The sequence below is a fragment of the Rhododendron vialii genome, chromosome 6a (assembly GCF_030253575.1).
Source record: "Rhododendron vialii isolate Sample 1 chromosome 6a, ASM3025357v1".
In the NCBI taxonomy this organism is placed as follows: Eukaryota; Viridiplantae; Streptophyta; class Magnoliopsida; order Ericales; family Ericaceae; genus Rhododendron; species Rhododendron vialii.
The window spans coordinates 40,477,275-40,494,073 of NC_080562.1; the positions used below are offsets into that span (position 1 = coordinate 40,477,275).

General features: G+C 37.6%; 1 protein-coding gene across 1 annotated transcript; it reads right to left on the reverse strand.

Annotated features, from left to right (window-relative positions):
- Positions 1 to 2,348: 2,348 nt before the first annotated feature.
- LOC131330410 (scarecrow-like protein 21) lies at positions 2,349 to 7,349 on the reverse strand. Its single transcript, XM_058363973.1, has 2 exons — positions 6,988 to 7,349; positions 2,349 to 4,456 (listed from the first exon to the last, which is right to left on the reverse strand). The coding sequence occupies exon 2, from the start codon at positions 4,310 to 4,312 to the stop codon at positions 2,615 to 2,617; it is 1,698 nt and encodes a 565-aa protein (XP_058219956.1). The 5' UTR covers positions 4,313 to 4,456; positions 6,988 to 7,349; the 3' UTR covers positions 2,349 to 2,614.
- Positions 7,350 to 16,799: the final 9,450 nt, after the last annotated feature.

Consider the following 16,799-nt stretch of genomic DNA (forward strand, 5'->3'; position numbering starts at 1 on the left):
CACCCACTTCATCAACATCACCCACTTCATTAATAGTACTACCAACAATTAACCTGCTACTATGTTTATTCTCATCAACCTTCGCGTTTATGCGATCACAATTACTAAACAAGAAAAACATGTTCTCAAAATCAGAGTCAATATGAAGAGCACAATATCCATCCTCATAAGCATATGAAACAGAAAATCCACCAACAGACAGATTTTCCCACCTATTACGAATACTGCTTAAGACATCCTTCAACCTACCACCACCTGATAACCTCACCGGAAGAATCTGCAACCCATACTTACAAAGAAACATGATTGTTGAATCCATGACAACTGCACACATAACAACACACAACAAAACGAAAAAATCAAAAAACTGAAAAACGTGGTTATATATCAAAAACCATACAACGTTACAAGCACAAAATATAACGTTATATAAATAGAATAACGTTATATACAGCGAATATGAAAAGGATTATACTGTTGTTATATAACGTTATATAACAACAGTAACGTTATGTACAATGTCAGATACGACTCTTATCCAGTTATAACTTGCAATTCAAAAAATTGAAAACGTGGTTATATATCAAAAACCATACAACGTTACAACGTTACAAACATAAAATATAACGTTATATAAATACAATAACGTAATATACAGCGAATCTGAAAAGGAGAATATTGTTGTTATATAACGTTATATAACAACAGTAACGTTATGTACAAAGTCAGATACGACTCTAATACAGTTATAACTTGCAATTCTCATATGTATAATAACAACTTCAAATACACCAAAATCAATGTCAGAAACGAAATCAAAAGCAACAGATCAATAGAGAGATAGAGTTACCAGAGAGGGAGGGAGACGAGACTAGGGCCTGGATTTCTTGGAATGACTCGTCTGGAAAAAGGAAATATTCGCGATCACCGGAGAAGGAATAGAAGATCACCAACACCAGAATAAGAATCGAGATTAACGAATGAGTAATAGTAGATGATCTCAAGAACAAGCACTATTTTCCTGATTTCACGCTATTTCTCTCTGACTCTCTATTGTAACGTAAAAAAATTGGATTGAAACGTCAGGGGATAATGGGCTAAAAATAAGGGATTTGAATGGAAGGGTAAATCAGTCAGGGATTATTTCTCTTTTAAATGAAACGGACCTTATGCCTTATCAAATACCTATTAGTGGACTTAGTGGGTTAGAAACTTGATCAATGGACTTAGTGGGTTTGAAACGTGGTATAATGGACCTTAGGCCAATTTTTTATAGAATGAACCTTTTGATCGCTTACGTTCTTCATCGGGTCTTGTGGTTGCGTCTCTGATTCCACCTGATAACCAAGAAAAAGACACGTAATAAATAAATCACAATTATAAAACAATCAAATAAGTTTGAAGATAACAGCAGTTAAGGACATAAAACTCTACAGCGTAGAACGAAAAAGGAGTTCACCTGTACATGAATATTCATGTGCGAGAATAAAAGGCAAGCTTGCCTTTGAAAGGCAGCGAAATAGATTTTGAAAAATGAATGAGCACAAGGCAAATGCAGCAGTGACTGAAAATAGAGAGGAGTAAAAAGCAGTTGAACATTTGAATACTTCCGCCAGAAATTCATCCCCTTACCATTACAATAACCCTCAAGAGAGCGTGTTGTTTCGATCTCACAACGATAAACCTCCAAGAAAGTGCTCAGCTTATTGTTCAAGTAACACTCACAGGGACAAGGAGTACACCCTATTTAGTCCACATTGATGGAGTCCACGTGGATAGATTGGATACACACCTGACACCATTATATGCAGAAATTGGTTGCCCTAAAGTTCAAACCTGCAACCGCACAAGCTAAAATAGAGAATGCCTCCCATATCATGTGCCGTGTGGCATAGTCGATAATTGAAAGTTATTGATTACGAAAGTCGTCGTAATTGGAAACATTTTTTGCTTCGATATCCGCACTTTTGTTCTCTTACCACCACACTTGCTTGATTTTCCCCAACATTGCACTATGTCATCAATTTCCTACAATCACTGATTAGAGCACTCAAATATTGAAGATGACCTTGATTTTTATTATACAAATTGCTAATCAAGACACCGATCCAATGTTTGGTCTATGGAGTACTTAATCAAGACTCCGATCTTTTAGATTTGCAACTTGATGAGTGGAACCGTCCAGGTTGGTCCAATTTTGAATTGTCGCAGACCTGTTCGAGATCGACAACGATCCAAAATTGGACCAAATTGGACAATTGTAGGGACAACGGTGACATATCCGAGTTGCCTTCGTCCTGATGTTTTTCCAATCCTTGCGCTTGTTTCGACTGTTTGTAGATACCACATGGATCAAGCAAATCTTTTTCTTTTGTATTAGCAACTATCAAGGACAGTGGCAGAAACCAAGAACGAATACAAAACTGTATGGGAAAACAATATCAACAAAACTAACAGCAGCTACTGGAGTATAAACCTCTAAACAGTGGCTGGTTCTACCATGAAAGTGTAAGAGTCACACACCCTGAGACTACATCATCTTTGCCAACCTACGAGCTGTAAAACTGGTTTTTCCATTCCTACCTCTGCGACTCGTCCCCCGCCATACCTATCCTCACTGCCAGGCAGACGCTGAGATCAGATTCCTATCCTTCCACCCTAACAGCATAGCCCCATCCTTCTCCACGAGCGTATAATTTTCTGAGTAACACCTCAGCAACCCCCTTATCACGGAGTTCACGTAAGAGCTCAGAGGATACTGCCGGAAACCTGCCATTGTAAACCTTGACTTCCACTTTCCAAATAACTCGTGGCGCTCCACTCTCTCCTTTCCCTCACAAGCGATGATGTTGACAATGTCCCTAGCCAAACAATGCTGCTCCACGTTAATCCGCTCTTTGCTATCCCTCGGCAGGGTCACGTCTATAGATTCAAACATTGCAGAGTAATAGTTGAGAGTCTCAATGAATCGGGTGAGAAAAGGAGCTGTATTCGTGTTTGATTCTTGCTCCACCAAAGTAACGACTTTAGGAGAGAGCGACTTCACCAATCTCAGAAGCCCGTCTCTGGGATTGTTCACCACAACACTCTCATCCGGTGTGTGGTGGAGCTGGAGCGGGAAATTCACAGCTAGAGCCTCCCCGGGCCTCACATCAAGCATGTCCTTTGTAACGTCCGGAGCAAAAACAGGCACCGGATGAAACTCTACCGGGATGTTGAATTTATCAGAAATTGCTTTCAAACGTTTCCCTACTGCTTCCAGACTGTCTCCGCGGGCATACTGATTCACCGGATCGTCAATTCCAGTGATCCGCACATGAGGGGCACCACTAGGTCTTGCTGCGAGTGCTTGTAAGAGAGTCAACCACTGTGTGCCCTGAGCTATTTGGAAATCTACAATGTGAATGCGGTCCTCGTTTCTGCACGCTTCGGCAATAGCCCCATTTGCAGCCATGTAGCCAAATTTCAAGTACGGGCAGATTTCATAAAGCATTTGCATATACGAAAGCAATTCCTTTCCTTCTGGCTCCTTGCATTTCAAAGTTCGGTATATGTGAGTACCAGACGCCTCTTTCCTCGCTACCAATCCTTCTACCATATAAGCACCAAGACGCTGGATTGGCTCTCCGCCGATTGAGACACAACTCTGAGCCTTATCAACTAATTTCTCAAAATCATCCATTCTGTTTTCGGATAAAGCTTTGGCACAATCAACGAGCAATTGCTTGAGATCGTCAGGTGATACGCACTGCAAAGACGAAGAAGAGCCTTCTTCTGTTGCTTTGTGACGCTTTGAAGAGCTGTACGGTTCAGATCGAGCGGACTGTGTGGCCTGGGACATGGACCTCTGGCTCGATGTTTGTGGCCTCTTGTTTTCCCCAAGAGAAGGACTCGGCGTTTTTGCTTCTTCCTCATCATCAGGCCCCATTAGAGCGGTCTCTAGTTCCTTCAGAGTGTACTTCGCTTTTTGACCGCTGTTTGCATCATGGGAAAACGAAGTTCCACCAAAATGAAAGAGTCGACTGTCTTGATGACAGCCCAGAGAAGGGCTTGACTGCTGGAAATAGCTGTTGGTTTCAAGTGAAGAGTTACTTGAAAGATTTTCCGTTGAGCTATGCTGCTCCTGACTGTCGCTAAACGTGGTGAGAGTTTGAGAGTCGAAGTGAGTTGAGAAAGGCGAGTTTGGTGAGTTCCGTGAACCAAATTTCAAAGACTCGAATTGGCGTGCGGGGATTGATGGAACAGTGGGGTGAGATGAATAGGCGAAGTCTGCACCAGTCACACTGTATCCCAAAAACTGGCGCGAGTCCATGCTAAGATGTTTGCTTTAGCTTGCATCAGTTGTTTGAGACAACAATAATCCTAAAATTTCCAATGACTGTCTTTCCAAGTACTGTCAGCTAATTCTGAAATCTTCTGCTGAGAAATCAAACTTGTCCGTAAAAGGAAGTTTAACCTGCAATAATCGATGTTTGAAGGTTACTATATTTCTTCAGTACAACAAGTTCGAGTTCACACAAGGGGACGCATAAATGAACAGCTAGGTGAACAGTTGTGTTCGGTTTATGAGAGAATCATGGCAATCAATGTTTTAAGTAATAATACCATTTTCGGTAACCATTAGGGATAAATAAAAACACAGACAAACAACCCACAACATATTTCAGTACAAAAGCTTCTACTTTTCTCGACAAAAAACATATGGCAAGACATAATATAAAACACTCAAAACTAGAAACAATGAAGAAACTTCAAAACAATGAACATCTAGATTGACACTAGAATCAAGTTCACAAGCTAAATTACACAAAATTAACTAAAAAAAATCCCATAATTCATCACCACTACGAACGAGACTACAGGTTGATTTGGATTGCTTCCAACCTCTCCAGCAATATTGTTCCTCACCATCAAATTGATCCTTGATTTCCTTTTCAAATTCATCCACATGTGTGACCACTTAAACCCTATCAAAAATTTCCATAATTTGAAGGCACAGAAAAACAAATCTCTAGTTCCAAAGAGAGGAGTTCAATAATTCCAACTACCTATCTGTTCATTGAATTAAAGCTCAAGCGCTAACTACAAATCTTCCAATTTACACGTGCAGATCTTGCCATACAGCACATACTGCTTCAAAGCAAGCATTTCTTGCCATATCATTCCTGATTATTAAATTTAACAACAATATTCCATTTTAGGAGCCAAGAAGACACTAAAATCGCCACCTAATCTCACTTGGTTTTCTGCTTCAACTAAGCCTTATATGGCTCTTTGACTCAAATCATCAAAGCTTTCATCTAATTCCTTCATGAAAGAATACCAAATCCAAAAGTATGTACCCTTAAACCCCTTCGTTATTAGAACCAAAACAATAGGTAAAACTGTTAAAAACAAAGCGCTCTGAAGAATCTTTTTCCACGGTATCCTGATTATAAACTGACAAAGTAAAAGCAATACAACGAGGCATTGACGACTCTCCAGCAAGAGAAGAGCAAAATCCGAATGTACCAAATGTGATTACATTAGAAAAGCATAGTAATAAAAGTTTGTGGGAGCAATAAATATATGCACATCAACCACCATCTACGGTAAATAACAACAATATTAACACGGGAAAGTAATAAATGATTCCACATATCTCTGTTTCCTCTGGTAGCAGTATTGACTAGATTAATCTCTATTATATCCTGACACAGTATAATTTTAAACACAAGAAAAAGAAAAGGTGACTAATGTGCAAAAATGGAAACAACAGAGCTACGCGTCTATTCGAATGAACAGATCAAAACACATAAATCGACACAAAGAGCAAGAATCATTCCTACCTAGCTGACCAAAGTTGACCAAACACAAATCTCATTCCCCATAAAACTCTTCTCTGCTTGGTGCCGAGGAAATGAGGGAATAAAGAAGAAACAAGAAATTTGGAATAGCATACAATTCTGAATTCTTATTGTTTGGGACGAAACAAAAGTCTACATTCAATTCAGCCTAGTTCAACCCTTTGACTGACTTGAGGTGGGTTTCAATTAACCAAAGAATTAAATGCAGAAATCAAACCCAAAGTCAAAGGTTTGAATTCTCTTTCAGTTTTCCTTGACATTTCTCAGCAACCAAACAAAGTCTATCGAAACAAGTCTTCTCCCACCAAAACCCAAAAACTAAATTTATAAATTCAAACCGTGCTCTGTTTGGGTGCCAAGAAAATCAAGGAAAAGAGAAGAGAAGAAATATGACTCCTGAGACTATACAATTCACATTTTCTGGGACCCAGTACAACAAAAGACTCTATTAAATTCAGCCTAATTCAAATCTCTGAATAACTTGAGGTGGGTTATCATTCCTATAGAAATAAACCAAACAAGAAACGCAAAACTCAAAGGTCTGTTTGGATGCAGAGAAAATGCAGGAATAGAGAAGAAACAGAAACCCTGAAAATACAATTTAGTAGGAGTACCATTTTTGGGATCCAACACAAGAAAACTCTGTTGAATTCAGCCTAACTAGCTTGAAGTTGGGTTTTCACTCCCACATAAATGAAACGAAATTGTAAACCAAAAACTCAAAAGTCCGATTTCTTCAATTCACTTTTCATCAAATTCCATAAAGAACTAACGGGGCACAAGGCTCTAACAGTCTAACTTTACCCGGGCTCGGGACACAAGGCTCGGTTTGGCTAATTTTGGCTTGTATTTTTCTTCAAATTTCTCAGCAACGTAATACTAACAAAAACCAAACCAAAAGCATAGTAGTAATTTTTAAACCAAACCCGTAACAGCTAAAACCAATACGAATCACAAATCAAAACCAACACTAACAGCTCAACTCAATACGAATGAGTAGTACACAGGAATCAAAAGAACAAATCTTTTAACCACACCCATAACAGCTAGTAAAAACCCAACACGAATATCTACTCAAAGCAACACTAGCAGCCAAAATTAACACGAATTACATAGGAATCAACGAACTCCTGATACGTACCTGAAACTCTATGCAATAGTAATCGGGTAAAGTTCATCTGGGTATATCTCTATATGTATATAGGCAAGCGTATTATTATAGTAGTGCCAAGGAAGCTCGAAGAAGAAATAGGTAAGGTTCGATGAGACTTGTATATATATGTGGAGGGGATGGGGATGGGGATGGTGGGCGGAAGCTACGCTGGGTAACGGTAACGGTAACGGCAAGCCTTTTTTCCCTCATCGAACCTTGACGATGGTTTTGTAGAGACGGAAGGGATGACGATGATTTAACGGCTGGGGACGCCGACCACACGTTCCGACCGTGGGAGAGAAGATTCATCGTTTCTTCAACGTTCTTCGTGGGCTATTGGGAAGAAATATAAAAATTTGCTTTTTGGGACGCTGACTCAAGAGGTTGCGGTCCTCTTCAGTTTGGCTATCCTCAAGTCGGGTTCAATTTGGATCATTTGTGAGCTTTTTCAGGCCAACAATAATGATCAGAATCGTTCATTTTTTAGAATTTGTCGAGAACGTTGACTACACTAAAAATCAGATTGATTGGATATGGTTTGATATGATGTTGAAATGTATTTATCTTCATACAATTGTGTCACATGGGTTGAAATTCAGTGTTTGCACATTTTTTTCTTGCAAACTTAATGCATTTAAAATAATATTAAACGATACCCGATCAACTTGATTTTCAGCGTAGTCAATGTTCTCGACGAGCTCTAAAAAATAAACGATTCTGATCATAAACTGGACTAGACTGGAGGACAGCCAAACTGGACAGCACCTCAACCCGAGTCAATAGCCACGCGAAGCAGCAGGGACTACGGAACACTCGTTGGATGCAAGTTTAACCGACGTATGGAGTGGAGATCAAATTTTGCTACGTTTCCTCGAGGTTTTTTTCACGCGAAAGCTATTTTTCGGGTGCTACGACCTGGGACGGAATCAGGATGTCGTAAACGCGGGGGCCGAACCATAAACAACAAGATTTTGAAATTTCAGGTTTCAAAAATCTAATAGTTTGTTTGGTTTAAGTTTTGAGGAATGTTTTTTGGTGAGTGGAGAGAGAAAGAGAAAGAAAAATGAGATTAATAATGAAAGAAAAACTTATGAAAAACCGTATACTGAGAGAGAAATTGAGTTTTAGGACCAAAATGAACACATTTTTAAAGCATTTAAAATGTCAAAACAACACTCCATACAACTTACAATATCTAAGTGTTTTTAACAAATAAAAAATAACTATTATTTAAGTATATATTTTTTTTTTTAAAAACGGAAACAACGCGGAGGTCGTGGCTCTCATATACCCAACATACATCCGTCTCTGGCTACGATAGTATTTTGTCAAAACTAATCGAAATTGCTGTAATGGTGCCAAAGTCAATTTTTTTTTACCTTAGTCTGTGACGGTAGTTGGATTGCTTGAATCATTTTGTGGAATTCGAAACAAAAACATTGTAACACACAAATGTTGGCGTGGTACGATAGTATTTTTTCAAAATTAATCGAAATTGCTCTAATGGTTCCAAAGTCACTTTTTACCTTAGTCTATGACAGCCGTTGAATTACTTGAATCATTTCGTGGTGATTCTAAAGAAAAAAGATGTAACACACAAATGTCGATGTGGTGTAAATTAGTGGCAACAACCATTTCTTTTTCCCAGATTTGGCCACTTAAATTGATGAGCCATTTTTTGGCTGCTGGATGACTTTATACACTGGAGGGTGAAAACTGACGTTCAAGCCAGCAATTAGATTTGGTTTGAAGATAGCCCACCGTTGGAGATGCATTTATATGTTCTTCGGCTAAACCAATCTTACTATGGACTCAAAACCATTATACTGTATCTGACTTTGTGTTTTTTCCTGTCATCTGTAGTATTTTTTTTATACAATTATATAAAAATAATGAAACTAAATGCATTATTAATCAGTGAATTAATTGATGTTTATTGTAAGCAATTTTTTTCTCATCCAAACCAAAAAGGACAAAATTGTGTTTACATCAGTGGAGAAGTTATCGGGAAATTAATGTGTTAACAACCGAAGAGTTGAATTATCAGAAAATTAGTGTGTTAACTGAAAATAAACACAATTGTGGAGTAATTTTCTGATAATTTCATTCATCGTAGTTGTACAATATATATAGTACAAACATTAACAAGGAAAGAATACAAGATTACATGGAAATATTCTACACTTATGGCATAAAATAAGATTACACAATTAAAGATATTGACCAAATCAAATATTGACCAAATCATATCCTTAATTCTAGCACTCCCCCTCAAGTTGGAGCATGTATATCGCACATGCCTAACTTGTCTAAAGAGTGACTAAAAACACTGCTGGCAACAGCTTTGGTAAGGACATCGGCTAGTTGGTCTGCAGACTTCACAAACGGAAAAGCAATGATTCCGGCTTCAAGTTTTTCTTTAATGAAGTGCCTATCAATTTCCACATGCTTCGTCCGATCGTGTTGGACTGGATTATGAGCAATCTCTATAGCAGAAGTGTTGTCACAATACAGCTTCATTGTCTCCTGAGAGTGAATACCCAAATCCTTAAGCAAGTTCCTCAACCATAGTAACTCACATACTCCAAAAGCCATGCCTCTATATTCAGCTTCTGCACTTGACCTTGCTACCACCTGTTGTTTTTTACTCCTCCAAGTCACAAGGTTGCCCCCTACAAAAGTAAAGTATCCTGATGTAGATTTTCTGTCGTCAGATGAACCAGCCCAATCTGCATCAGTGTAACCTTCTACCTTCAAGTGATTATTCTTGCTGAACAATAACCCTTTACCCGGAGCAGACTTTAAATATCGCAATATGCGTTCCACAGCATCCATGTGAGGTTTACGAGGATCATGCATAAACTGGCTTACTACGCATACTGAATAAGCAATATCTGGCCTAGTATGGGACAAGTAAATTAATTTTCCCACAAGTCTCTGGTATCTTGCTTTATCAGTAGAAGTTGCATGTAAACAATTAAACAACTTGTGATTTTGTTCAATAGGGGTATTTGCATGCTTACATCCAAGCATACCTGTTTCAGTTAACAAGTCAAGAACGTATTTTCGTTGAGACAAGAAAATACCATTCTTTGAGCGGGCTACCTCGATTCCGAGAAAGTATTTTAAATCTCCAAGTTGTTTCATTTCAAACTCTAAGGCCAAGTGTCGTTGTAAGCTCTCAATTTCTTCTTGATCATCTCCTGTCACCACCATGTCATCAACATATATAATCAAAGCAGTAATTTTACCCATTCGATGCTTTAAAAACAACGTATGGTCTGAGTTGCTTTGTTTATATCCGAAGCTCTTCATAGACTTGGTAAATCTACCAAACCAAGCTCTTGGAGACTGTTTTAACCCATACAACGCCTTTTTAAGTTTGCATACCATTGTAATATCTGAGTATTTTTCCACACCTGGAGGGGGATCCATATACACTTCCTCTGTAAGATCTCCATGTAAAAAAGCATTTTTTACATCAAACTGAAGAAGTGGCCAATCTCGGTTCACCGCCAAAGACAGGAGCACTCTAACTGTATTAAGTTTGGCAACAGGTGCAAAAGTTTCCTGATAGTCAACCCCATAAGATTGCGTATATCCTTTCGCAACCAATCGAGCTTTATACCTCTCAATTGTCCCATCTGCTTTATGCTTGACCGCAAAGACCCATCTACATCCCACGGTCTTTTTTCCTTTCGGTAGAGTCACAAGCTCCCAAGTATCATTTTTCTCAAGCGCTGCCATTTCTTCTGCCATGGCTTGAGTCCATCTATCATCTGCTAGAGCCTCCTGCATTTTACTAGGAATAGGAACAGATGATAACTGTAGCACATAAGACGCATATGACTTGGACAGTTTTTGACAAGACACATAATTACTAATGGGGTATCTAACGTTGGATTTAGGATCAGGCTCATATTTAACAGGTGGTACACCACGATTAGAACGAGGCGGAAGACGATATTGAGACACTTGAGATTCAGAAAAAAGATCATCACTACCAGTGGAATTAGGGTTAGTGGATACCTCTGGAGGAATCTCAGAAGAAGACTGGCTCAGTGGTTGTGTTGAATTGTTGGGAGGCATTGTACTATCATGAAGAGCATTATCTTCAGTATGAGACGTCTCTGGTTCAACAACCGATAACTCTTCCCTTTCATCTGAAAATTCACCCTGTCCTGAAGAATCTTCGGACGAAGAAATATTTTCTGAGGTAAAAAATGCTTCCAGTTCTGCATAATTTATCACTTCGTCTGAATTCTCCCCTGGAAATGGTAAATTAGGAATTGGCGCCCTGTAAAAAAGTTCGGTCTTATGGAAGGTAATATCCATGGAAACATAAAGCCTTTGAGTTTTTGGATCAAAACACTTGTAGCCTTTTTTATTGTTCCCATATCCCACAAAAACACACTTCAAAGCACGAGATTCAAGCTTAGTCCGTTGGCGCGGATGTAAATGAACATAAACTACACACCCAAAAATTCGTGGAGCCAGAAGTACTACCGGTGGGAGAGTGCAATGGTCAGAAAGGGCATCCAATGGTCTTCGAAAATTAAGAACACTGGATGGCGTACGGTTCATTAAATAGACCGCCGAATTCAAAGCTTCACCCCACAAGTAAATAGGAACATGACCCCCAATTAAAAGAGACCGAGTAATTTCCAATAAATGTCGATTTTTTCGCTCTGCGACACCATTTTGTTGAGGAGAATCTGTGCAAGATGTTTGGTGAATAATCCCTTCAGAGTGCATAAATTCCATCAATTCTTTCTTTTCGTACTCACCACCATTATCAGAACGAAAGACTTTTATTGGAACACCAAACTGAGTAGTTATCATTTGATGGAACATGCGAAAAATTGAATAAACATCACTCTTGTGTTTCATTTGATAAACCCAAGTCATGCGAGTGCAATCATCAACAAAAGTTATAAACCACCTCATCCCATTAAGAGTAGAAATTGGGGCCGGTCCCCAAACATCTGAATGAACTAATGAAAAAGGTAAATCTGTTTTATGATCACTCAAATGAAAAGTAGTACGATGGCTTTTTGCTTTCACACAAGTTTCGCAAACAAAATCTGAAAGATTACATCCATGAAACAAGGATGGAAACAATCTCCTAAGATAGCCAAAGGAAGGATGTCCCAATCTCCTATGCCATAACCAAATTTCCTTTTTTTTTTTATTCATCGAATCTCCATTTACCACAAGAGCGTGCCCTTTTTTATCGGATTGTTGGAATCCATCTTCAAGATAGTACAATCCGCCCATTTGTCTACCACTGCCAATCTTCTCCCGAGTATGGATGTTCTGAAAGACACAGTGAGTAGGAAAAAATAGAGCAACACAATCATGAGATTTGGTTAATTGATTCACAGAGAGAATATTACAATTTAATGACGGCACAAATAAGACATCATGAATTTTTAACGTGGAAGATAATGGAACTGTACCAACTCCAATAACCGGAGATGATACATCATTAGCAGTGGTGATAGTGGCTTTGGAACATTTAGGAGATAAATGACTAAACTTATAACGATCACAAGTCATATGGTCTGTTGCGCCAGAGTCAATTATCCAATTACTATTTCCAGTAAAAGACATACCAGACTTAGCAGTGAATGCAAGGGTTGTGGCTAGATTTGCTTCAGCCATGACGGCACTAGAAGAAAATTTTGCAGCGGAATGATATGAACAGAAACACCAACAATTGTGAATACAGGACCTACTTCAATTCCTAGAGTTTAAGAAAAGGAGATTGAAGGTGGCTCTGATACCATGAAAATAAACACAATTGTGGAGTAATTTTCTGATAATTCCATTCATCGTAGTTGTACAATATATATAGTACAAACATTAACAAGGAAAGAATACAAGATTACATGGAAATATTCTACACTTATGGCATAAAATAAGATTACACAATTAAAAATATTGACCAAATCAAATATTGACCAAATCATATCCTTAATTCTAGCATTAACAACCGAAGAGTTTCCTTACGAGAGTAACATCTTCAAATGGGGCTAGTCATTTGAAATTGAGGCTAGGGACGCAATTGGCATGCACGCGCTGAGCAGAGCGTGGATCTTATGAGTCCGGCTTCTTTAAAGGAGATAGTGGAGGCGCATAATAGCCCAGACGTGTTCGACGGGTGACGAGCACGTGACAGGAACCTGACGGTTTGCTGCCACGGCAGAGGAAGCGACTCTGACCAATTGAGGTGTGCACGTGCATATCGCAACTTTTGCTCGTGGTTGACTGCTTTGACCCGTGACGTGGCACGCGTTAAACTTGAACAATTATACTAAAATAATTTGGTCTTTAGTTGATCCGAAAAAAAAAAATACTGGGTGCCACGAAAATGTGTGGTAAATAAATGACAATGATGTTAGAGCATCCGCAATGGATTTTAATATATTTGTGTGTTAAAATATTTGTTAAAAAGTGTCTTAGAATAAAAATGGGTCCCACAAATGTGTGTTAGACATTGATAATATAGAAACGTGTTAGAACATTCACAATGAATTTGATAAATTTGTGTGTTAAAATGTTTGTTATGTTAAAAATGGGTCCCACAAGTGTGTATTAGGAATAGTGGATATTTATATTTTATGGTTGTAGTTTGAATTATAGAGGTAGGACTCACTTATTATTTGCTAACATAGCTGTCAAACTTGGCACACATGCTAGCACACTATAAAATATAACACACTCTAGCACACAAACTAACACAAGCATTGTGGCACAAAAAATACATTTTTGTTTGCTAAGTCTTAATACATACAATTAAACACGCTAGTTAGCACACCCATCGTGGATGCTGTTAGGATACTGTTCCTAAGGCTACTGAATAATTACCCAATGTACTTCGGTCTTGTTGTATAACTTCGGAACTTTTTCACTCAAATTCATTTGCTCTCCATCCAAACCCGTATCCCCGACGTTATTGGGAACCCAAACACCACCCACCTCATTTCTGTTGGAATAGGCTGATGAATACCATTGGACTTGTATTCTAGAAACAAGCCTTTATTAGCCAAGAAATTAACCACGGTTGAGCAACATCTCCTCTACTCTTTTCGATGGAACTTAGAAGGTTAAGAATTATTTAAAATAATTGAGAATTTCAATAGGTATCGAGAACGTACAATTTGGTATTGTGACTTAATTTGATACTTGGGATGGATATGCCCCACCGTCTCATAGCTTAGTTGCACCTCTTTCTATCTCCTGGCCTTTTCTATTTCTATATTGGTGTCCGACATAACCCTTAATTCAACCATTAATTCTCTAATATTTGTTTTAAAAAAATTAGCTTTCTAATTCTTGTGTGTGTGTGTGTGTATATATATATATATATATATATAAATATATTTTTTAACTCTCTGACTCTATGTTCACCCACTTGACCCATGGGTATAATTTACCTTCTCCTCCGATTGGTAAAAAAGTAAAAACAGAACATGGGGGAAAAAAAGTAAAATTAAAGTGAAAAGCAAGGGTACTCTTCACAATGGATTCATCTTTATCATCAATCATCATCAGAAAAAAAGAAAAAAAGAGAGAGTCTTTAGCAAGAAATCAATATATCACCTCATGATCACTTTTGTTTCTCTTTTTGTAATCATTATTAGTCGAATAAAAGAGAATAAAGCTTCGTGACATTACCATTCGGCAATTGTGGATTGTATCATTTCTGGGAAAGATAGGCAGTAGATCGAAAAAGTGGCAACGACAGTCCCCAGTGCACAAAGAAAGGCACTAAACTAATCTCAAGTGCTTGCAATATTTATCTTAAAAGAGAAAGATAAAAGGAGAATCGAATAAAAGCACGTATGAACGTTTTTTTGTTATGGACTCTACTTTTAAAGTTCACACGTGAATGATGGATGCATCCTCATCCATGCCACCTAATTTATGCTGGATGTAAATAACAAGGTCGTGGTTTCAGCTGTTAATTAATTTAGATATATCAAAAAAACAAATTAATTCGTAAGAACTAAAGAGTCGGCTTATAATTAAGGGGCCTGGACCTGTCGTTTTGGGCTCCGTTCAGTTGTCAGAGATGTTGTACAGGAAAGTTATTCTCAGAAAAAGGAAGTAGAGTGAAGTAAAGAAAAAAAAAATCTATTTTCCTGTGAGTGTTCATTTGATAAAAGAATTTAATTTGCAAGAAAACTAAAATTTAGTTGTTCATTTGCAGGAAAAAAGACACTTACGAGAAACTTCTTTATTTTTATTCCCATGCCTATTTTCTACTAAATAAAAGTAACTTTGAGAGTTAAATAATGGGTTCCATATTTCAAATATTAACACATGCGGAACATGTATTTTATCTAATGCAAAGCCTTAACGTGAAATGGGAAAATCGGTTTGCAATTTCCTATTCAATTTTCTATCCCCTGAATGATCATGCAAATCTCCCATTTCAATTGACATAATCAATCATAAAAAAGAAGCTTAAAAATAAGGAGATGATAACTAAATAAACAAATGTTAAACAACCGTGCTTGATTAGTTGCTTATAAAAAAAAACCCACCGATAATTAGTTAGTACAAACCAAAATTGAAGACTAATGATAAGATAAATAAATACTTTCAAAAAAATATACTACCAATTTGGTGAGCAAATCAAATTGGTGCCATTCTTTTTTCCCTTATCCGCCAATTATTTTGGCACCACACCGGAGAAATCTTTTCTCGTGACGTAAAATCCTATATTTTTTGCAGGATCATTTTTGCAAAAAAGTAAATTTTGCAATAAAACTAAAAAATATGGGTCCCACTATTTTTCTGACAACTGAACATTATAAAAGTTATGGAAAAGTTGATTTTGCCATCCTTTTTTGTTCTTTCCTAGCAACTAAACGGGGACCTAGATATCAAAACAAATCCGTAAGAACTAAGAGTCGGCTTATAGGGGCCTAGACCACCCCTTAATCTGGGAAACCTCATACTTCCTCCGTTCCAAATTGGATGTCAATTTTTGATATCAATGTCAATTTCAATTCTTTATATCTTTCAATATGAATCTCAAAAAATATGCAATATGGATCCTGTTTGATAGTTTTCAATTCATTCTATTATACAAAGTTTTCAAATTCATAAAAAGCACTATAGATTGAAAGATATAAGTGATGAAAAATGACATGAGTTTCAAAAATTGTCATCCTTTTTGAGACGCAGGGAGTAATTATCTTGTATTCTTTTTTGTTTTACTTTTAAACCTTTATTACATGTTGGCCCCCTAGGTACTGATTTATAGGCAAAATGTGATATAATATGGAGCTGTTCATTTATTTTTATTTTTTAAAATCTGCAAGACTTGTTCAGATTGTGGCCATCTTGTATATGAAATTTCGACTCCGTCCCTGTCCATAAAATAAGGAATCTCTTTAAAACGAGGGATTTTGTTTACGAAAAATGGTACTCCTACTTAATAGTGTGTATTTTGGAACAAGATAAACCTTCTACAATACTGACTAGTTAAAGATACTTTTCGACAGGTTTCCAAAGAATCGAGATGGGTAATGTTCGTTTTTAAAGTGGACTGTTTGCCTCAACTTTGTTTACTAGTACTAAAATAGATATACAATATTCAGCTTAATAAAATTTTAATTTGATCTCCTACAAAAATTTTATCGTCCATTGTTCAAATGAAAATTCGTACCGTTTATCGCTGAGATGAACAGCCGCACGCCACTGCAAGATGCACTACAGCACCTCACGATCCCCGAAAGAGGGTCCCACGACTATCAAGTACCCCCTTACCAAAATCTCACGTGCAA

Bases quoted from the DNA above. Each gene is read 5' to 3' on its own strand.
- LOC131330410 (XM_058363973.1), bottom strand. From the start codon at position 4,312: ATGGACTCGCGCCAGTTTTTGGGATACAGTGTGACTGGTGCAGACTTC.